General features: G+C 36.5%; 1 protein-coding gene across 2 annotated transcripts in view; it reads right to left on the bottom strand.

Moving 5' to 3' along the window:
* The window catches only part of PDE3B (phosphodiesterase 3B), a 179,439-nt gene continuing 160,883 nt past the window's right edge, over positions 729-19,284 (bottom strand). For both annotated transcript variants that reach the window (XM_018059586.1, XM_005689658.3), the window contains exons 12-16: positions 18,311-18,498; positions 10,206-10,409; positions 7,809-7,970; positions 4,250-4,505; positions 729-3,051 (exon numbers count right to left, since the gene is read on the bottom strand). In XM_018059586.1, the coding sequence (XP_017915075.1) occupies positions 2,837-3,051; positions 4,250-4,505; positions 7,809-7,970; positions 10,206-10,409; positions 18,311-18,498 (1,025 nt within the window). In that variant the 3' untranslated portion in view covers positions 729-2,836. The remainder of the gene's footprint in view (positions 3,052-4,249; positions 4,506-7,808; positions 7,971-10,205; positions 10,410-18,310; positions 18,499-19,284) is intronic.

Here is a 19,284-nt window from a genome sequence, read left to right as displayed (position 1 = left end):
AGATGATGCAATATAGACAGAGACTGAAGCAGTGCCAGAATTCCCAGGATTCTTATAAAAATAAGTAGAAAAATTCAACAGCATAAGAGTGAGAAGAGTAGGAGAACAGTCTTCAAATCATGAAGTAACTTTAAAAAGTAGCCTTTTATGGAGAAAAATGTCAGTAAACACACAGATATTATAGCACTACAAGATTATTTATAAGACCAGTGACTTAAAACAGCAAATTCATGATGAAAGTGATTCTAATTAAAAAATTAGTCTCATTCATTAATAACTAAAATAAGACCTGCAATATGACTGGCTGCAATTTCTCAAGTAAGATTCCATCTACTAGTGCTGTTTATACTTAACACACTCACATTCATTTCTTATAATTTATGAATTTAAGTTTCAGGAAGAATACTTCTTTAGTATTTGGGTTATTTTAATATATGTCAATTAGTAAAGGTTAAATAATTTAAGGGTTAACTTAGTTAATGAGTTTTCAGTAATATCATTTAATAGCATAAAAACATGCTTCTTTTGAAAAAATAAAAATATACATTAAAAAACCCAATACAATGTTTTAGTAAAATAGTAAGGAAATTTGTCTCATTACGTACATATGCATGTGTATGAATTTATATATATATATGTACTTTGCAGTAGCAGAAATATATTTCTGCAGGATAGAAAATGTACTCTAGAGAAACAGAAGCAAAGGATATATACACTGTAAGGGCAAACTCAATAAATTAGATAAAATTTTATTACTCAGTAATGAGGGACCAGTTTACAATGATGTGACAATGGTAGCAAAAATAGTAGGAAGGAGTTCAGCACTCAAAGTATCAAATAAATAAAGCTTAGTGATTCATTAAATATTCTGATATTATACAGGATCAAAACTTTCAACACTTCGATGGGTCTTTAACTGAAATCTTTCAGGTAAGCTATATAATCTAGATAGTTAAGAAATTGCTTGCTGACATCATAAAGGAATTACCTGGCACAGGAAAACTATTCAATCCTCTGTAATGACCTATATGGGAATAGAATCTAAAAGAGTGAGTATATGTATAACTGACTCACTCTGCCACACAGCAGAAACCAACACACTGTTGTAAATCAACCATATGCTAATAAAAATTAATTTTAAGAAAGGAGTTATCTTGGAAAGTGAAAAATGCTACACAACTTATTTTCTAAAGCCACATGGATTCAAAGTATAATATGGTCTCTAAGAATAATGGAAAATATTGGCCTAGCCATCTTGCTATCATTCTGACTTATACTTTATATATTCAAAAAATTTTCACAACTAGGGTATATATCTGGACCCTAACAAGTTTATAAACATTGTAAATATGGTCCATTTAATTATCTTAATATGCTTTTGTGTAAATGATATTACCAAAATATTTAATACTTTTAATATAAAAGTTAAATAAGTACTCCCATCATTTACTTTATCTCAGAAACTAGACTTGTAGTTGGGCTCCAGATGTACTGAGTAGTCATAGGTCATTTCTGTCATGGAGTCTCAAGGCAGAAGGAAATTAACAGAAAGATGAACATGGGTTTTATAGTAACTAAACACATGACACCCAAGATAGGGATCTAAAGATTAAGCACATATTCAATTACTTATTCAACATGTGACCTTAAGAGCACACACTATTTCATTTGTTCTTTATCTTTGATACGATTAATTACATCTGATTTTTGTAGTAAGGCAAAAGACAGACATCTCCTTTTCCTTGGCTTTAATTAGTCTCAAATTCAAGAAGAGAGAATAATGCTTGTTTCATGAAAGGTTAACGTCAATATTAGGACAGGTTTTTGTTTTTCTTCTGACAAATTTGTGTTTATAGTAAACTCAATGTTTACAAATACTAATCCTGAGCAAGAGGAAAAATAAGAACAGTTTCGACTAAAGAATAAAATTCCTTCACTGTTAAACAGCTTTAAAATTCAACCATGGAATATAAAGTTGATAAGACTGGAATTCAGACTTCTGATGTCCATGGCAAACCTGAATACTCTGAAAAAGAACATACACGTAGTAGTAGATTTTAAAAAACAAAACAGTAAAAAGCATCAAAAATTGATGCACCTGGGTTTTGTTAAATATAACAAAGGTTACTCAGTCCTTCACGGTAAACCTAGCTGGAGAACACTGAACAGTGTACTGCATTAAACAGACCCCTCAGAAAGGCAACACCGGATTTCTCTTTTTCGATAGACAGAGACTGCTCCTCCCCACCTCCCCCAAAACAAAAACATAAAAGACACATTTGGAAATACAATATGAATCCTGTTTGGTGGGGCTTTTTGTTTTGGGGGTTTTTTGTTTGTTTTTGGCTGTGCTGTGCAGCTTGCAGGAGTTCCCTGGTCAGGGACTGAACTCAGCCAGAGATTAAACCTGGGCCATAGCAGTGAAGGCGCCGAGTGGAATTCCCTTGTTGTTGTTGTTTTTTTTTTAATCACGTCTTTAAAAAAGCAGAAAGTTAGCCACTTAGGAAACTACAGTGAATTACTTGAGTTTTTAGGTACAGCTCCTGCCTCATGAACAATAAAAGCCTTCTACTCTGCAAAGCTGTATTATGACAAAGTATTTGTACACCAGTAAAAGCACTAAGTATGGGCTTGGCAACACAAGTCAACTGAAACCAAGCTCTTAAGGATACTTGTCGTCCGTGTGGTGAAAAAGTGCATGGGAGTGGGAAATGCTGGCACAGCAAGGATCCTCTCACAGTGTTAGGGCCTGTCGAGCTAGGAGCGGTGGTGAGCGCTGGGCAATGACATCGACGTAAGGCATGGCCCAAGGCACTTCTTCCACATGCCTCTTCTTTTATTCCAACTGTCTCTCTTCCTCTTCATCTGCTTCTTCAATGACCTGAATCTCATCTCCTTGAGGTAAGGAAGAATTCTCCACCTGCAGTTTATTCCCATCAGCTTTACATTTCTCCTCTTCCTCTATGATTTCCTTCCATATCTTGTGGTTTTCGGTGAGATGGTGCATTAGCTGACAAAATATTTGCCGTCTGCCTTTCCGTCTTTGTGGTTCTGTGAAATTTAACACATGTGTATTCTAATCATAGCAATATGATTCAATCATTCAATAAATATCTGAGCGCCTGTTACATCCCAGGCATTTATTTAAGTACTGGGTTTAAAGTTATAAATAATCTCTGTACCATGGGGCTCTCTTTCTAGTGGGAAGACCTAGATAAGCAAAGAAGCAAGACACTCGTGTATGAGACAGTGTTAAGTATTATGGATAAAAATAAGTTAAGGTATTAGGGAAGATGGTGGGAGGTGGGAGTTGTGGGGAGAAAGGAGGGTAGTATTGAAATTTCAAATGATAAATAATGCAAAGTTAAAAACCATCCTTCTAAGGGACTTTTTTTAAATGTGTTGAATTAAACACAATTATCAAAATTTTTGTGAGTATAAATAATTTTTAGAAGTCAGCTTTCCCAAGATGACATCAGATGGTAATGCCATACAATTACTCTTCACTATGCTACTGCTGAATACAAGGTAGGGTGGGGAAAAGTTCTTTTATTTATCTTGTTCCACGCTATGTTATCTGTTCTGATTTATACAGCATGCTTGGGAAACAAAAAAATCAGCTAGATATAATTTAAATCCTACTTTAAAGAGCAAATGACTAGTTTAATTTATAGTTGCAAAGGTGACAATGTCTTTTTCATTTTCCATTTATACTCATTGGTTTATATCGCTTTATATAGAAAAACTATGCGCTACAATTTGGTAGGTCAAAGCCATAATGCCATAAAGCTTGATTTTCCTTAGAGTCAAGAGTATGTATTTTCCTCTTCTTCCAACTGGGTTGAATGAACTATTCCCAAGTCTATATGAAGGGTATGTTAACAGGGGTGCATGGTGTGAGAAGGGGTTAGGCAAAGGAGGCCTAGTCCTTGAGACCAGCCACCTCACCTAAGTTCAGATTTGGCAGCAGCTCCATCATGCATGCACAGGCAGAGCCTGCTGAAGAGCACTGGCTGGAGGACAACATCTCCGGAGATGCTGCTTTAACTCAGAAAGCTTACTGTATGACAGCATTCACATGGTACCCAAGCAGTAGCTACTCAAACCTAGATTATTCAGTCTGCACACTTAGGTAGTACTTACTTAAGATATAACTACTGTATCTTTAAAAGGAAAGACCCAAATCCAAATTAAATGGACATTTGTAATTAATAACATTAAAGAAACGACAGTATCCCTATATTCTTACTAGGATTTAGATTGTCCTCTATTTCTTCATCCTCTGTATCTAATTCTTCAGCATCTTCTTCTTCATAACAACTTTCAGTATCATCGTCCTCTTCTGATTCTATCCACTGACCCGGTAGCAGACCAGCAGCATCATAGGAGTTACACAGGGGACCCACTATGTGGGTGATAAAAGATTCCTGGAGTTTTGCTAGTTGAGGAGAAGAACGATCCATGAAGGGACTGATGGGCAAACCAAGATTTGCTTCTTCATCTCCCTGATCATATTAAAAAGGAAAGTACATCTTTAACTGTTGAAAGAACCACTGAGCTTTGTTGTTAAAATTACCTTGAGGTTTTTTTAATCAAGAACAGTCTAACTCAAAATAATTTTTAGAAGTATCAATGAAAATTACTCTGTCATTCCAACTATAAAACTTTTTCTACTATTTGAAAAATCCTAAACAAGACTTTATTCTCACACTCCCAGTCAACCAGTATGGTTGATATACAAGCAGCAAGAAAAATATACATCTTTTCAACTAAGTTAAGCCAATAGTTATGAACAAATCAAAATTATACTACTAGAATATATAAATTCTATATAAATTGTCAAAATTTTATAGTATCAGACATAGATCCTCTTCCCCCTAGGGGGGAGATGGTATAATAGTAACATTTTTTGTTGCAGTTGTACCTCAAATGTAGAGTGATTTTTTTTCTAATGCTTTTCAACATCTTCTCCCTTTTTTTGTAACAGCAGAACCCTTTAATGAATCTACATTAGAAAACTCCGTATGTAAAACAGACAGAGGTAGAGCAATTGTGTTTGAGGTGAGGATTTGCCCCAACTGCCTGGTGGGCCATCTGTGGTGCCCAGGCTTCTGGAGAGCACAGCTGGAGATCAGACACATGTGATTTCAGAACCTCCTTTGCTGCCTACAGCCTGTGTGGTGCTGGGCAAGCTCTATGCCTAATGCACGTGTAAGATGTGAGTAATCACCTACAGGGCTGCTATAGGATGACAAGCAGTATATATTGAGCCCAGTGCTGAGCAGTCCTCAAATGGTAGTAACAATATTAACATTTTAGTGCCAAGTATCTGAACTGGTGGAGGGTGAATACTCTTCACAGTGCACAAGTGCTGGAGGCAAGCAGTGTGTATCTGAGCTGAGCCAACACAATCCTGAGGAGACAACCAGAAACTGTCCCAAGATTAAAAAACTCAAATGGTTTTGTTTCCTGTGAGGATGAACATTAATAATATTTTAAAAACGTATCTAGGTGGGTTTATTCATAGGATTCTACAGTTTCATACATTTGACTTTTAAATAGGAGTTTGGCTTTTCTAAGCCCATGGCATTTAATGGGCTTTTTGCAACCTCTTGGACTATATATGGTCCATGGAATTCTCCAGGCCAGAATACTGCAGTGGGTAGCCTTTCCCTTCTCCAGGAGATCTTCCCAAGGATCGAAGCCAGGTCTCCCGCATTCCAGGAGGATTCTTTACAAGCTGAGCCACAAGGGAAGCCCAAGAATATTGGAGTGGGTAGCCTATCCCTTCTCCAGAGGATCTTCCCAATCCAGGAATCAAACCAAGGTCTCCTGCATTGCAGGCGGATTCTTTACCAACTGAGCTATCAGGGAAGCCTGATGTAATGGCTACAGAAGTATAAATAAATGAAGTATATGAAGTTAATAAAGTATAATGAAGTTAATAAAGTTAATTAAAGTAAAAGGTTGAGCAAGGTTAGAAATTTGCATCCATATCTAAAGAAAGTTGAATAGCATAACAAGACTGAGAAGGAAATCTGATGGTTTTGATGAGGGCTGACTTCCTATATACATTTAACCTTCATGACCACTGTGTGTTAGGGTTATCAAGTGTATCGTTTTTCTCCTTTGACACAGGAATAATGAAACTTAGAAAGATTAAGTGAAACTGTTTGAAATATTGTTTTTGTGTGTGTGTGACCTGGAATTATAATAGTTTATTGAGCACTTATATGTCAGAAAACTGTTCTAAGAACTTGACATGTATTAATTCACTTAATCCACAAAGCAACCTTATGAGGTAGGTACCATCAATATTCCTGTTTTCTCAATGAGGAAATTGAGGCACAGAGACGTTAAGTAACTTACCCAAGGTCACATTGCTGGTAAGAAGAGCCAGGATTCAACCTCATGCATGGCTTCCAAGTTTGCTTAATAAGAATTAATCTCTATACTTTAAAGATATACTATAAAATGCATCTAAATGAAATTATCTCATTTTCTTTCAGTGAATTAGTGGATTGTCTAAAATGGGCATTTTCTATCACTTTATTACTTCTGTTTTTACAGATAATATAAAGACAGAATTTTCCCTAGCATAAAATTCTTTTGTGAATGTGAACTGAAGCCTGAGGCAGTCTTCAATTATCTCTGAGAATGAGGATAGGAATATGCAAACCACTATACATACTGCAATCTACAAATTAAATATTTATAATTTTATTTCTTAAAATTATACATAATTTAGTTCAAATGTATCAGTGAAAATTATTCTAAGATTATTACTAAGATTTTACTAATCTGTTTTCATAATTACACAGTATGGTATTTTGTTAACTTGTAAACAGCAGAGTATACACTATTTTATTGGGATGTTTAGCTAAGGTAGGTGAAAGACATGGTACATTTGCTGGTCTCTCAGTACAGGGTGACAAGGTGTAACAGATAAGTGTGTGTAGTTTATAAGTGTGTAGTGCGTCACTCCTATTGGAGTAGCAACTCATGGTGAGAAAGCCCTGACCCAGAAGTTTTACTTTATAAACATCTTGATCTTTCTTGATTAGTGGGTCTAGTAAGGATTCCCAAGGAATACAATTCCAGTTAAGAGTATGTATTTGTTATTTTGTATTTGAGATAATGTAACATTAGACTTGTGGGGAAATCAGTATTTTTCTACAGTGTAGGGAGCCTCAAAATTGTACAAAAAAATAAGTAAAGACTGCAAAATAGTAGGATTATTTTAAAGACAACATTTAAAAATACATGAGAAAAGGGCATGTTTATATCTTAGAACCTTGAAAGCCACTGAGTATCTACTTTGTCCCCATTTCTAGTTCTGATTTCTTACCCTCTGCCAGGACTTTCATCCTACATAACCCATCAATCCAGTTGATGTTTCTAAGGCAGTCTTTCTATAGCAGAGTTGAAAATGGGTTGATACTTTAAAAATACAGTCTAAGTGTGTGCTGAGTCAACTAAACAACTTCTTTCAGAAATAAATTATGCTTAGGTTATATAGGTTTTCAAGGCTGAAAGAGACCTTGGAATCATAATGTAGTCTTTCCTTAGCTCTAGACTGGAGTACATTCAACCTACTCCAGACTGACAATAAGCTATTTCTTTTTTTTTTTTTTTCTTGTCTTTCAGTGTTAGCAACAAAGGCAAAGGAGCTGAGACAATATTAAAACCAACTCAACCAATATTAAAGCAACTCATTTCAAGTATTTAATGTAGCTATCCAAATCCAAAAGGCAGTGTCTTCAGATGGCAGCTCTTAAAAGTCCCACCAAGCCCATATTTCAACTTACCTGCTCATAAAATTCATTGACAATGCCTTCTGTCCATTTCAAATGCAAGTCTCGAACTTTGGTCGGGCCATTAATATCTGCCAGTTTGATGCACACCTGGCACACTAAGAGGCGATCGTTTTCATTACTCCATTCTATACCGTTACTATTTACATCATTGGCCTATCATTGGAAAAACAGAATTACTGTAGGTACTGAGGGCACAAGAGTCTGTTTTTTGTTTTGTTTATTTTTGGCTGCACTGTTTGGCTTGTGGTATCTTAGTTTCCTGATTAGGGTTTGAATCCTCGCCCCTGGCAGTGAAAGCATGGAGTCCTAACCACTGGACTGCCAGGGAATTCCCCAACTTTTGTTTTTTACTGGATTATCTTAAAACTGTTTCCTGTCCTCTGGACAGGAAGGAATTTCAATAATAAATATTTCTTTTAATTTTGTTTGTGCCATGACATGTACCTCTATGGGTTAAATTTCTCTTTGAAGTGTCATTTACAGCTTTGTTTCAATGGAAGTAGAGCACTGTATTATACAAGCAGAACAAACCATGAGTTTCAGTATTTGTGATTACTGCAGAAAATTGTAATCTGTGTATATTATATATTGTACATATTAGTATATATGACATAAAATATATATCTATATGCAAAAGCAAATCATATAAGAATTTTAACTCTTTGTCTCAGAAAGGAATGCTTAAGGATCTAACTGCAAAAGGCGCCGTGATATAGCTGAAAGAATACAAGTCTTAGAAGCTGATCTCTATGGTTCTAAAGCCTGCCTTAGTATGATTTACCAATCATTGAGTAATGCTGGAAAAATTACTTGAGCTCTTTGAGTCTATCTTTCTTCATCTATAAGACAGGAAAAATAGTATCAATCTAGTCATATTGCCTGAGGATTAACGAATGAAAAATGCACAGTTTATAGTAAATGCTAACATTGTTATTTAAATAAATGGTAGTTATCAGGCAAATTACCATGCTTTTCAAGAACTCAAATTTCTCTTGTAAGAAATAAAGTGAAAGGGCCAGATTAGTGACTTTGGAACTGTACTGTAATATTAGATTTTTATTGGTGTCCACCATCCCCCCTCCCTTTTTTTTTTTTTTTTTTTGTTGTGCTGCATGACTTGAGGGATCTTAGTTCCATAGCAGAGATTGAACCTGGACCTCCTGGGAATTCCCTGGCATCCACCTCTTTTGTTAAAGGAACTCTTATGTAGACCATCACTACAGAAAACAGTAAAGAAACGCGAGCTCTTACGCGAGCTCTTACGATTGAAAGTATGTAGTCTAGGGAATTCCCTGGTAGTCCAGTGGTTAGGACTCTGTGCTTTCACTGCCATGGTGTGGGTTCAATCCCTGCTCAGGGAACCAAGATCTGCAAGCTGTTCCCCATGTGTCACTCATGTGACATTTTCCTGAGACTACAGAATAGATATCTCTGAGGAACACAGATTCCAAAGTTTTGGGCTAGATAATCTTTCATCTGTAAAAAGAACTTCTGTTTACTTACTGTGACTTAAGCGTTTAAATGAATTTTAAGTAAAAATAAAAATTAAATTAGAGCTACACAGCCATGAAGTAAGTTTAAAGGCAAACTGATGTCTTACTGATTTTTTTCATAAACATTTATCAATATCACAACAGTGACATATATAGGCCTCCTTCCAGGAGTTTAAGTGCGCAATCCTTTGACACCCAGCCCCTCTACCCTGAAGGTAACACCTTCCTTTAGGGTAACGATGTTATGAAGAAAACAATGGTTTCCTGCCTGCAAAACATGGGGCCTCTTTCCCTCAGCAATCTAAAGCAGTGGTTCTCAATGGTTTTTCACCCCAACCTCTGAGGGATACAACATGCTCCTATTAGTACCACCATCACACAAAGGCAGTGATCAAGTTCATGGTGAACGTGAGGTCCGTGAGGACAGCGACTTCAGCCTGTTTATGCCTTATTCTTAACTAGGATGACTGCACACAGTGGGCAGCCCCAACAGACAGCAATTCAGTGAGTGCTTTATTCTCAAGTACTTCTCCATTCCCACACCAGCCAGTTAAACACTTCACAACATGGAGAAGGGAAACAGGTGCAGCAAAGCAGGCATAACTGGCTTCTTAGAAACACATATTTAATTTCATAAAATGCCTTACTTGGCACTGTGCATAACTTTCTCAAATCTGTCCCTGAAAGCTTCAACTGACATAATTGGAAATGTCACAAGCAATCGTTATTTTTGGACATGTTATAATTTTTTTAATATTGGCATATATATTGTCTTACCAGATTTATCATGACTTCATGAGTGATATTCTGACTTAACGTTAAAAAAAATACCTTTTGTCAGTAACACTGACAATAATTTCTGCTTTGAAACCAGGAATTAATTTGCATAACAAACCTTGGCATTGAATTCAGCAAGGAAATCAAAATGCTTTTTAAGATCTGTGGCAAGGATTGCTTCTATGACTAAAAAACGAAAGCGCTTGAATTCCACATTGTCAAGATTAAGAAGGAAGTTGTATTCTGGACGAGAAAGATACAGAGTCCAGGCTGATGCAGCATGATGATTTTCCAAAACAGATCTGTCGTTGTATAAGACTGCCTAAAAAGGAACAAGAAAAATGAGGCAGGCATCTCAAAAGATATTGAACTTTAGTAATAAACAGAGTTAGGATCATGTTGGAAGAATACAATGAGTATCTATTACATGCCAGGCATTTTAATACTTGTGTAGAGGGTTGATAATTTGATAAAGGATTAGACTGAAGTGCAAAGAGGATAAGGTACACTTTTCCAGCATTCACAGCTAGTAAGTGAAAGGGTAATTTGTCTCCAAAAGTTCATCTTCCTTGCAGACACCATGCTGCCTACCAAGAGATATAAAGTTGATACTTGAGGTCTGCTTCCTTAAAGCAGTGAAACTTCTCAGATAAAGCTTCTGTTAATAAAGTCATCAGGGACAGAGAGAGCAGGTTTAGGGATATATTACTATTCTTTAGTTAGCATGGAATGAATGATGGTGGTGACTGAAGGAGAGGAACCCAGAATATTCTGTGCACGGTGAGCTGGAGACCCATAAGTATGATAAAGGCACATCCTATACTCCCAGCTGACACAGGACCTGGGAGTCAGAAGTATCAAACAGGTAAAAGCACAAATCCTCTGTCCAAGTGGTATAGATCTAGTCACTGTTTTTCCCATTTCACTTCAGTGGAAGACCCTAAGGTACCTCCTCAGTAGTCTAGGATTTGGGAATATAGATTCTAAAAATCATGGGATTACAGAATTTTTAAAGCTTATTCCATCTCTAACAAGTTTTTTAAAATTATTAAATATGCATAGTAATTAAGATGTTTGTGGACCATTTTTTAAGTCTTTATTGATTTTGTTCCAATTTGCTTCTGTTTTATGCATTGTTTTCTTTTTCCTTTTTGGCCACAATGCATGTGGGATCTTAGGTCTGACCTGGGATCGAACCCCCACACCTCTGCATTGCAAAGGGAAGTCTTAACCCCTGGACTGCCAGGGAAGTCCCCCAAGCATAGTAATCATTAAAACAGCTCTTATAGCTAGTGCTAAAGGCTGAGAATGAAAAGTAAAAACACTGTCCCTATTTTCATAGCACTTTCTAATGGAAAAAGACAGATAAAAATATTGTATAATCTCAGCTACAATGCATATTCTGAGCCTAATTAGGTCATTTTACAGATCTGTAAAAATTATAGTCTAGATATAAACATAGATATTTACCATTTGATTTTTTAAAAACATCATTTTATTTTAATGTTAGCAATGATGATTTAAACTTTGGGTCACAAAAAGGTTGAAAAAAATCTATGTCCATCAATGGGTGAATAGATAAAGAAGATGCAATATATATACATAGAGTGGAATATTTGTTAGCCATGAGAAAGACGGGCATCGTAGCCTAGAGGGACCTTGACAACAATATGCTAAGTGAGATAAGTTAGACAGAAAAAAACAAATGCTGATATCACTTATGTTTAATCTAAAACTGAACTCTATTTACAGTAGAACTAGGTGGTTACAAGAAGATGGGGAAATTGGGAGACAGTGGTCTAAGGGTACAAACATGCATTCAGAAGATGAATGGGACTTCCTTGACGGTCCAGTGGCTAAGACTACAGGCTTCCAATGCAGGGAGCACAGAATGAGATCCCCATGCCACAACTAAAGATCCTGTATGCTGCAATGAAGATCAAAGATCCTGTGTGCATTCACTGTACAGCACAGGGAACTACGGTCAAAATCTTGTAAGAACCCTATAATGGAAAACGATCTGAAAAATAAATTTGGTTCATGTATAACTGAATCACCTTGCTGAGCATCTGAAACACTGTAAGTCAACTATACTTCAATAAAATTTACGTATTATGGAATTAAAAAAAAATCCTGTGGGCAACAAATAAGAATTAGCACAGCAAAGTAAATAAATATATTTCAAAGTTGAATAAGTTCTGGAGATCTAATGTACAGCATTGTGATTATACAATCCTATATTATGTACTAAAAAGTTGCTAAAGACTAGATTTTAAATATTCTTACCACACACATGAAGAAGTTAATTATGTGATGTGATGGACGTGTTAGCTATTGCTGTGGTGGTAATCATATTACAATATATGTGTCAAATTAAAATAGTGAACATGTTAAATGTCAAAGACTTCCTAAGAAGTCAACTTACATATAAAAGTGATTTAACTAACTCATGTTTAAATCCAATAAAGACTGATAAATGATCAGAATAGCTTTGTTCATGAAGAAGTAATCAAACTCCCAGGTCAATAAACCACAGTGCATAATGAGTGTCCTCTAAAGCTACCAGACTTAAACTCTCAGGTAATGAGATCAGTTAAAAAAACAAGGAAACAAAAACCAGTAGTTCAGAATTCCTGCAGCATCCAAATTGCCCTTTGACATTACCAAAGAAATATAAAATGAGGATGAAAAGAAATCTGAATCAATATTAGAGTCTAGATATAATCGCAATACTAGAAGCTTTAAAGACATGGTAAATATGGGGAATGGATTGAGGAAAGGCCATCTGAGTCATCGCCTAAGAAGGAAAAACCCACCTGGAGAATAAGGGGAAGGAGGCCTCTCCTGGACCCCAGTAAACTGATTGACTACCTCATGGCTTAGTGGAGGCAAGAATCATGGAGCAGTAAGGAAGAGGCAAATTCTACTTTAGGAAGAACACTGGATGGTCACACATAGAGCAACAAGCCAGGCTTAACTTCAGGGAGGAAAGCATTCCAGGTAAAACAGATAATGAAGCCTCAGCTGGCTTTTACTGAGGACACCTTGACAACTAGAAAATGGAGACAGTTTCCCCCCTAATTCAGAGCTGCAGTAACTAACATTCTTTGAATTTTTGCTAAAACAACTTGCTACCTGCTTTCTCTAACTATGAATCTTCCTTATCTCCACATTTCTTCTCTAACATGGTAAAGCAAATTGCTGCTAAGTCACTTCAGTCGTGTCTGACTCTGTGTGACCCATACACGGCAGCCCACCAGGCTCCCCCATCCCTGGGATTCTCCAGGCAAGAACACTGGGTTGCCATTTCCTTCTCCAATGCATGAAAGTGAAAAGTGAAAGTGAAGTCACTCAGTCATGTCTGACTCCTAGCGACCCCAAGGACTGCAGCCTACCAGGCTCCTCTGTCCATGGGATTTTCCAGGCAAGAGTACTGGAGTGGGGTGCCATTGCCTTCTCCGAAAGCAAATTAGTTGGTCATAAAGTTTACCTTTACCCAGAGTCAAAAAGATTTGAAATGGAATGAGGTTTAATACAAAAGGATGGAATTAATCTTAACAAATAATAAATACTTTTCAATAAATGAGCAAAAAGAAAAACCCATCAGACATAAACACTTAGATCAAACAGGAAGACTATGACAAATCTGAACAAATGTCTCCTGTTGAACCACAAGAAAAAGGAGACGTTAAAGTAAATCTCTAGGTCACAGTCATAATGTATTTTAATCTTTCTGAAGTGAAAAATCTTGGATTAAGAAGGACAGTTGTCATTAAAAAACTAATATTCCTAACTGAAAAGAAAATCCAATAGAGGCAGTAAACAAATTAGGTGCAGCAGAAACAATGCAGCTACGTTTTGTTTTGTTTTGTTTTTTTAAGAAGTGCTTCTATTTAAAGAAATAGTTTTGATGAACAGCTTCCATCTAGGGATTCCTTTACTCTCAAGTTCTACATTCTAAAATTTCTGGTAATCCTGTATCTTCTAAGACCCTTTGTCATAGTTTATCACCCTTGTTTTACCTAAAACACATTTTTATGTAACTTTCTCAGATAGGATGGATGGAACATGATTTTTTTAAATCTTTGTATACCCAAGACTTTTTATTTTGCTCTTAACACTCAACTGTAGCTTAGCTGGACACAGAACTCTTAACTTGAAAATAATCCTTCTATGCCAGCACCATCTCCTCCCGTTTTACTTTTCTCCTAGCACTTATGTCATAATCATCTCTCTTTTACACACACACACACACACACACACACACACACGTTGGTTTCTTCTTACTTTACTAGAGTGTGAGTTCCATATGGGAAGAATGTATTTTCTGCCTGTTTTGTTCAACAGTATTGCCTAGAATAGTGCCTGTCCTTCAGTATGCATCTCATAGCCTTGTGTATGTTTTACTGCTGAGTCCCTTTAATTGGGAAGGATGAGTAGGAAGCCTGTTAATGTGGGTGGGGCTTGTTTACCTAGCAGGTTTTGCTTTGGAATTACCAGTGTAATTTCCAAAATGAGAAGGATTTACTCTGGAGTACTAAATCTCTTCTGGCCATTTCCTTCAGTATTTAAGAGATATGTTTTCTGCCTAGAAGTGAATAGATAAGTCACGGTAGCCTTGCTTTAAGGCGTATGGGAGAGGTGTGTGTGTGTGGGAGTGTGAGAGGTGTGTGTGTGTGAGAGAGAGGGGTGTGTGTGTGAGAGAGAGGGGTGTGTGTGTGTGTGTGTAGCAGACAAGGGCAGTGGCATCAGGAGTTGCCAGGGTTCCACTCAAGCTTTGGCTTCCTTTCCAGTGTATTTTAATCTCGTTATATTTGCCCACATGATTTTCATTTTCCAAAAACAGTATGAAATTCTTTAACTTACTGGTGATAATATCCTTCTGCCTACTCCTCTCTGTTGTAATGCATTTTATCTTTTATTATTATTTTGATCAGGAGGAAAGGGGGAAAAATGCACCTGTTTAGTTGCCATCTTGATCCATATTTGGGGGGACAAATGTTTATGACTGTCTCAGATCTATAGCTCTCAGTTTTGTTTCCTTTCACCCCAAATCAAAATGTTTTGGCCAACTGCACTGGCAAAAAAGTTCGCTCAGTTTTAAGTACAAATAAAAGACATATATTTCATTTTTACCAAGAACTTTGTTGAATGTGTTCACTAACTGAACAAACTTTTTGGCCAACCCAATTCAAACTCTAATATCTCAATCACTAATTAGCATCTTCCAGCCAACCATTCACTTGAATAGCTCAGAAATCTCTTAGAATTTTAATACTGATGTCCCTCCAGGATAAACTTGACTAAATCTTTTCCCTTCTTTTATGGCAAGGATTCAAAATAGTCTTCCTGAGTCTTACCACACACTTCCCTTACCATGAGAAAGGAGAATGCTTGATCCTATTGGTGGTATTATGCCCTATTGTCCCTTTCTATCATACACCAGAGCAATAGTATCTTTCACTAATTATGGCCTGATTAGACTTAACTGAGCTTCCTAAAATGAGAGAGACTGCTTTATTACCTAATAAATAGGTTAAGCCTCAAGTTTTCACAAGAGTCCTTATCATAGGCACTAGCTGAAGAAGGTCTGGTGAACCTCATTACTTTGGGAACAATGGAGTATATTTCAGACAAGCTTAGCAGCCTGGCAGAGCAAAGAAATTAGGCATCCTTCAACATTCAATATGTTTCCTGAATGCCTTTTGTGTGCTAGGCATCATTCTAGGTATTAGGGAATAAAAGAAAAATGTCTGCCCTCATAGAAACTTATATTCCACTCAAATATACACAACAAAATACATAGTTTGCTAAATGGTCGTTGCTGTGGAAAAAACAAATCAGAGGAGGAACATAATGAACATCATGGAGGAGCTTTTGAAATTTTAGGTGGAAGGAAGTCACAAAGTGATCTTTACAGATGTGTAGGGAAAGAGCACTCTGGGCGAGAGAACAGAAAGAGGCCAGGTTCTCAGAAAGGCAGTGTGCCTGGGACACAGGAGGAAATAGCAAGGAACCCAGTGAGGCTAGACCTGAGTGAGTTTAAAGAGGAGAATGAATGGGGGCTAAATCGTGTAGGACCTTCTGAGCTACTGTAATGATTGTCTTTTACTAGCAGTGAGGGTTCAGGGCAGAGCAGGGCCCCTCTGGCTGCTGTGTGTTGAACCCGGACTGAAGAGCATCAGGAAGTAAGCATGGAGACCAGGGAAAAGGCTATACTTTTTCACAGCTGAACTCTCTGATCAATTTCCTTTTCATTCTGGCCCTTCTCACTGCTTCATCTCTTGGCTGTCCTTAACAATGAGAGTTTAGAAATAACACATAGTTATTGACAGTGTCTAGACTTTATGTTTGTATTTTGTTCAGGACAACAGTTTTGAGTACATAACATATAAATTATTGAATACATTCATGTGTCATTGTTTTAAACTATCTGCAAGACAAATAACACTAGAATTCACTAACTTGTAATATCCCTGAAGAAGAGGTAATACACAAGTCTGACTCACCTATACTCAATGCTAATAAAGAGAATGAAAGTAGAGAGTGGAATAGAATAGTAAATGATTTCTGTCTACGTGATAATCTGATTCAGGAGAAAACCTCCCAAATGTTATCTCTTTGTACCCGTGGTCACATCAGGTACATATTTTGAGGTTCAGAAAGATAAGGGTTAATTGCCTAATGTCACACAGCTAATAGTGGGTAACCAGAAATCAAGCTCAGGTCTCTCCATCCCCAGATGCCAGTCTGTGACTTGCTATAGAACTAGGATTTTCAAAGATTATGAAGTGCTAGGCTAGAGAAAATGGGCATCTGATTCTTGTAGAGTGGGATTGCAAATGAGGAAATGTGCTTATAAGTGGGTAATATCTCCCAAAGTATTTCTTAGAAAGTGGAAAAACATCAGTATCTAGATTGAAATTCATCTAAAAGTTACCTGTGGAATCATGAGCTATGAATAAAGTCTAATTAGAGAAAATGAATTACCTAGCACTTTTAATTTTCTCTCTCTGCATCCTATTCTTGTTCTGGCTAGAGAAACTATCTCCTATATTTTAAGTTCTGGAAGTGTGTGAAAGAAAGAGTAATGAGAAGAGGAACAGGGAGAATGGCTATAAAAGATGAAAGAATCAGAACTGAGGTTTGAACATAAAGCAACAAAGTGAGGAAGTAAGACGAATTCAGTAAACAATATTGACAACTTGCTCTTTGTAAGCCAGGCAGGCAGGCAGAAATACAAAGCTGACATTTCAGGAATCATCTGCCTAAACAAAAACTCACAACCATACTTTGTTTTTGTCTTTTAGTTGCTAAGTCATCACACTAAATTCTGCTGAAAACCAAGCACAGCCATCCCTCAGTATCTTCAGGGAATTGGTTCTAGGACCCCTGCAGATGCTCATATAAAATATATATAAAGTAATGCAGTATTTTCATATATCCGATGCACATCTGCTGTATACTTTAAATCTTCTCTAGATTACTTATAATACCTAATACAATGTAAATAGTTACTAGTATGCAGTAAATTTAAGTTTTGCTTTCTGGAACTTTCTGTAATTTTTAAAATTTTCAAATATTTTTGATCTACAGTTGATTGAATCCAGGGAGGCAGAACCCCTGGATATGGAGGGCTGCCTGTATTTAGTTCCAAGTCCTAATATTTAAAGCTATGAAAATTACTGCATCCATTTGTTGGAAACTCCTACCTCTTATGCAAATTGTGACCCTAAAGAAACCTTGCACCTTATCAACTATACTGAATTCAAAATCAATGTACTAGAAGATTTTTTACATACATGAATATATGCTGAGTTAAGAGATTGCATATTATGGCATGTCTTAGAGGAAAAAAAGAGGACAGCAACAAAAATAATAACAATTCTCAGTTATTATAGTTTTTAGGCATATGAAGGATATGGCTAGAAGGAAGAGTAAGTCTTACCAGCTAGTCAAAATCTTACCAATTTGATCAAAGGCAAAGATACTGACAGCACAGGACTCCAGAATTTCATAAAAACAGTGAATTATTCTTTCAGGAATATTTTTATTTATCTTCCAGTTGACTATCTTTCCCTAACTCTTTAGCACATGTCATATCGATGTGTTTTATCCAACAGCAGAATGCTTCAACTGAAGAATGGTGTGCAAAAGGAAATGTAGCCTGGCTGTAAAATTTCAGAATCATTCCTTAGACTTTCTGAAAAAGTTCTTTCCTACCTGAGGGGCATTGGTAGCCACTAGGAACGCATTTGTCCGTCCCGGATGGTCATAGTCATGCATGGCAGCTGCCACATACAGAGCCATCAATTCTAGCGCAGGAATGTTCGAAGAAAGGCAGCCGTAGCTCTCATCTGGAATCGAGCAGCTCCTCGAAGAAACGTAAGCAATTCGCTCAGGGTTAATTGCTGAGGAACAAGCAAAATGAAAGAGCATTACATATAAAATCCTTACAGTGAGGCTAAGGAGCTTCCCAAAGGTAATATGATCATCTTATTGGTTGACTTACCTAAGAAATACTCTCTAAACATGGACATAAAATAGTGTGCTATTTCCAACATACATGCTAACAGAGAGGAGCAGTGTTAAACACGACATGACAGGATTCTCATGATGCTCTGTTAACTCAAGCTAGTGGGGATCTTTTAAAAACCTCTGATTTTCTAACTTTTGTTATTTAAAGGTTAAACATAATGGCCAGAGTAATAGGAAAAAACAATCTAGAGAATAAAATTACATGAAACACTATAGAGACTTAGGAATTTAATATATTAACAAAGCAAGCATTTCAACATACATGCCTTTCAAATCTTACCCAAATAGATTTCCTTTCATTTGTAACCCTGACTACACTACTTCCTCTTCTTTTTCCTTCCATGAAGCCCCTTATAAAATACTGTAAAGAAAAACTCTGAAAACTGAAAAGGTATGGAAAAGTGAGGAGTGACTCAGTCAGTATAATTCTTTGTATCTTCTAGTTAGAAACAATAATTTTACTCTCAGCACTGTGCTTTTAGTGTCCTTAACCACCTTACCATTAGTTTCTCCTTTTTTTGTAATTTGGTCGCTATACCTATTTAGATGGTCACTCAAATTGTTTTTGCTAAAGGTATCTTAAAGTATTAAGAAGGAAATAATAAAGTATATTGTGAGTAGACAGCAAAGAAAACCATGAAGATATCAGAGAGATACAA

Source organism: Capra hircus, chromosome 15 (assembly GCF_001704415.2).
Source record: "Capra hircus breed San Clemente chromosome 15, ASM170441v1, whole genome shotgun sequence".
Lineage (NCBI taxonomy): Eukaryota > Metazoa > Chordata > Mammalia > Artiodactyla > Bovidae > Capra > Capra hircus.
Note: the sequence above shows the minus strand (reverse complement) of the source record. Positions and strands in the feature narration are given on the sequence as shown.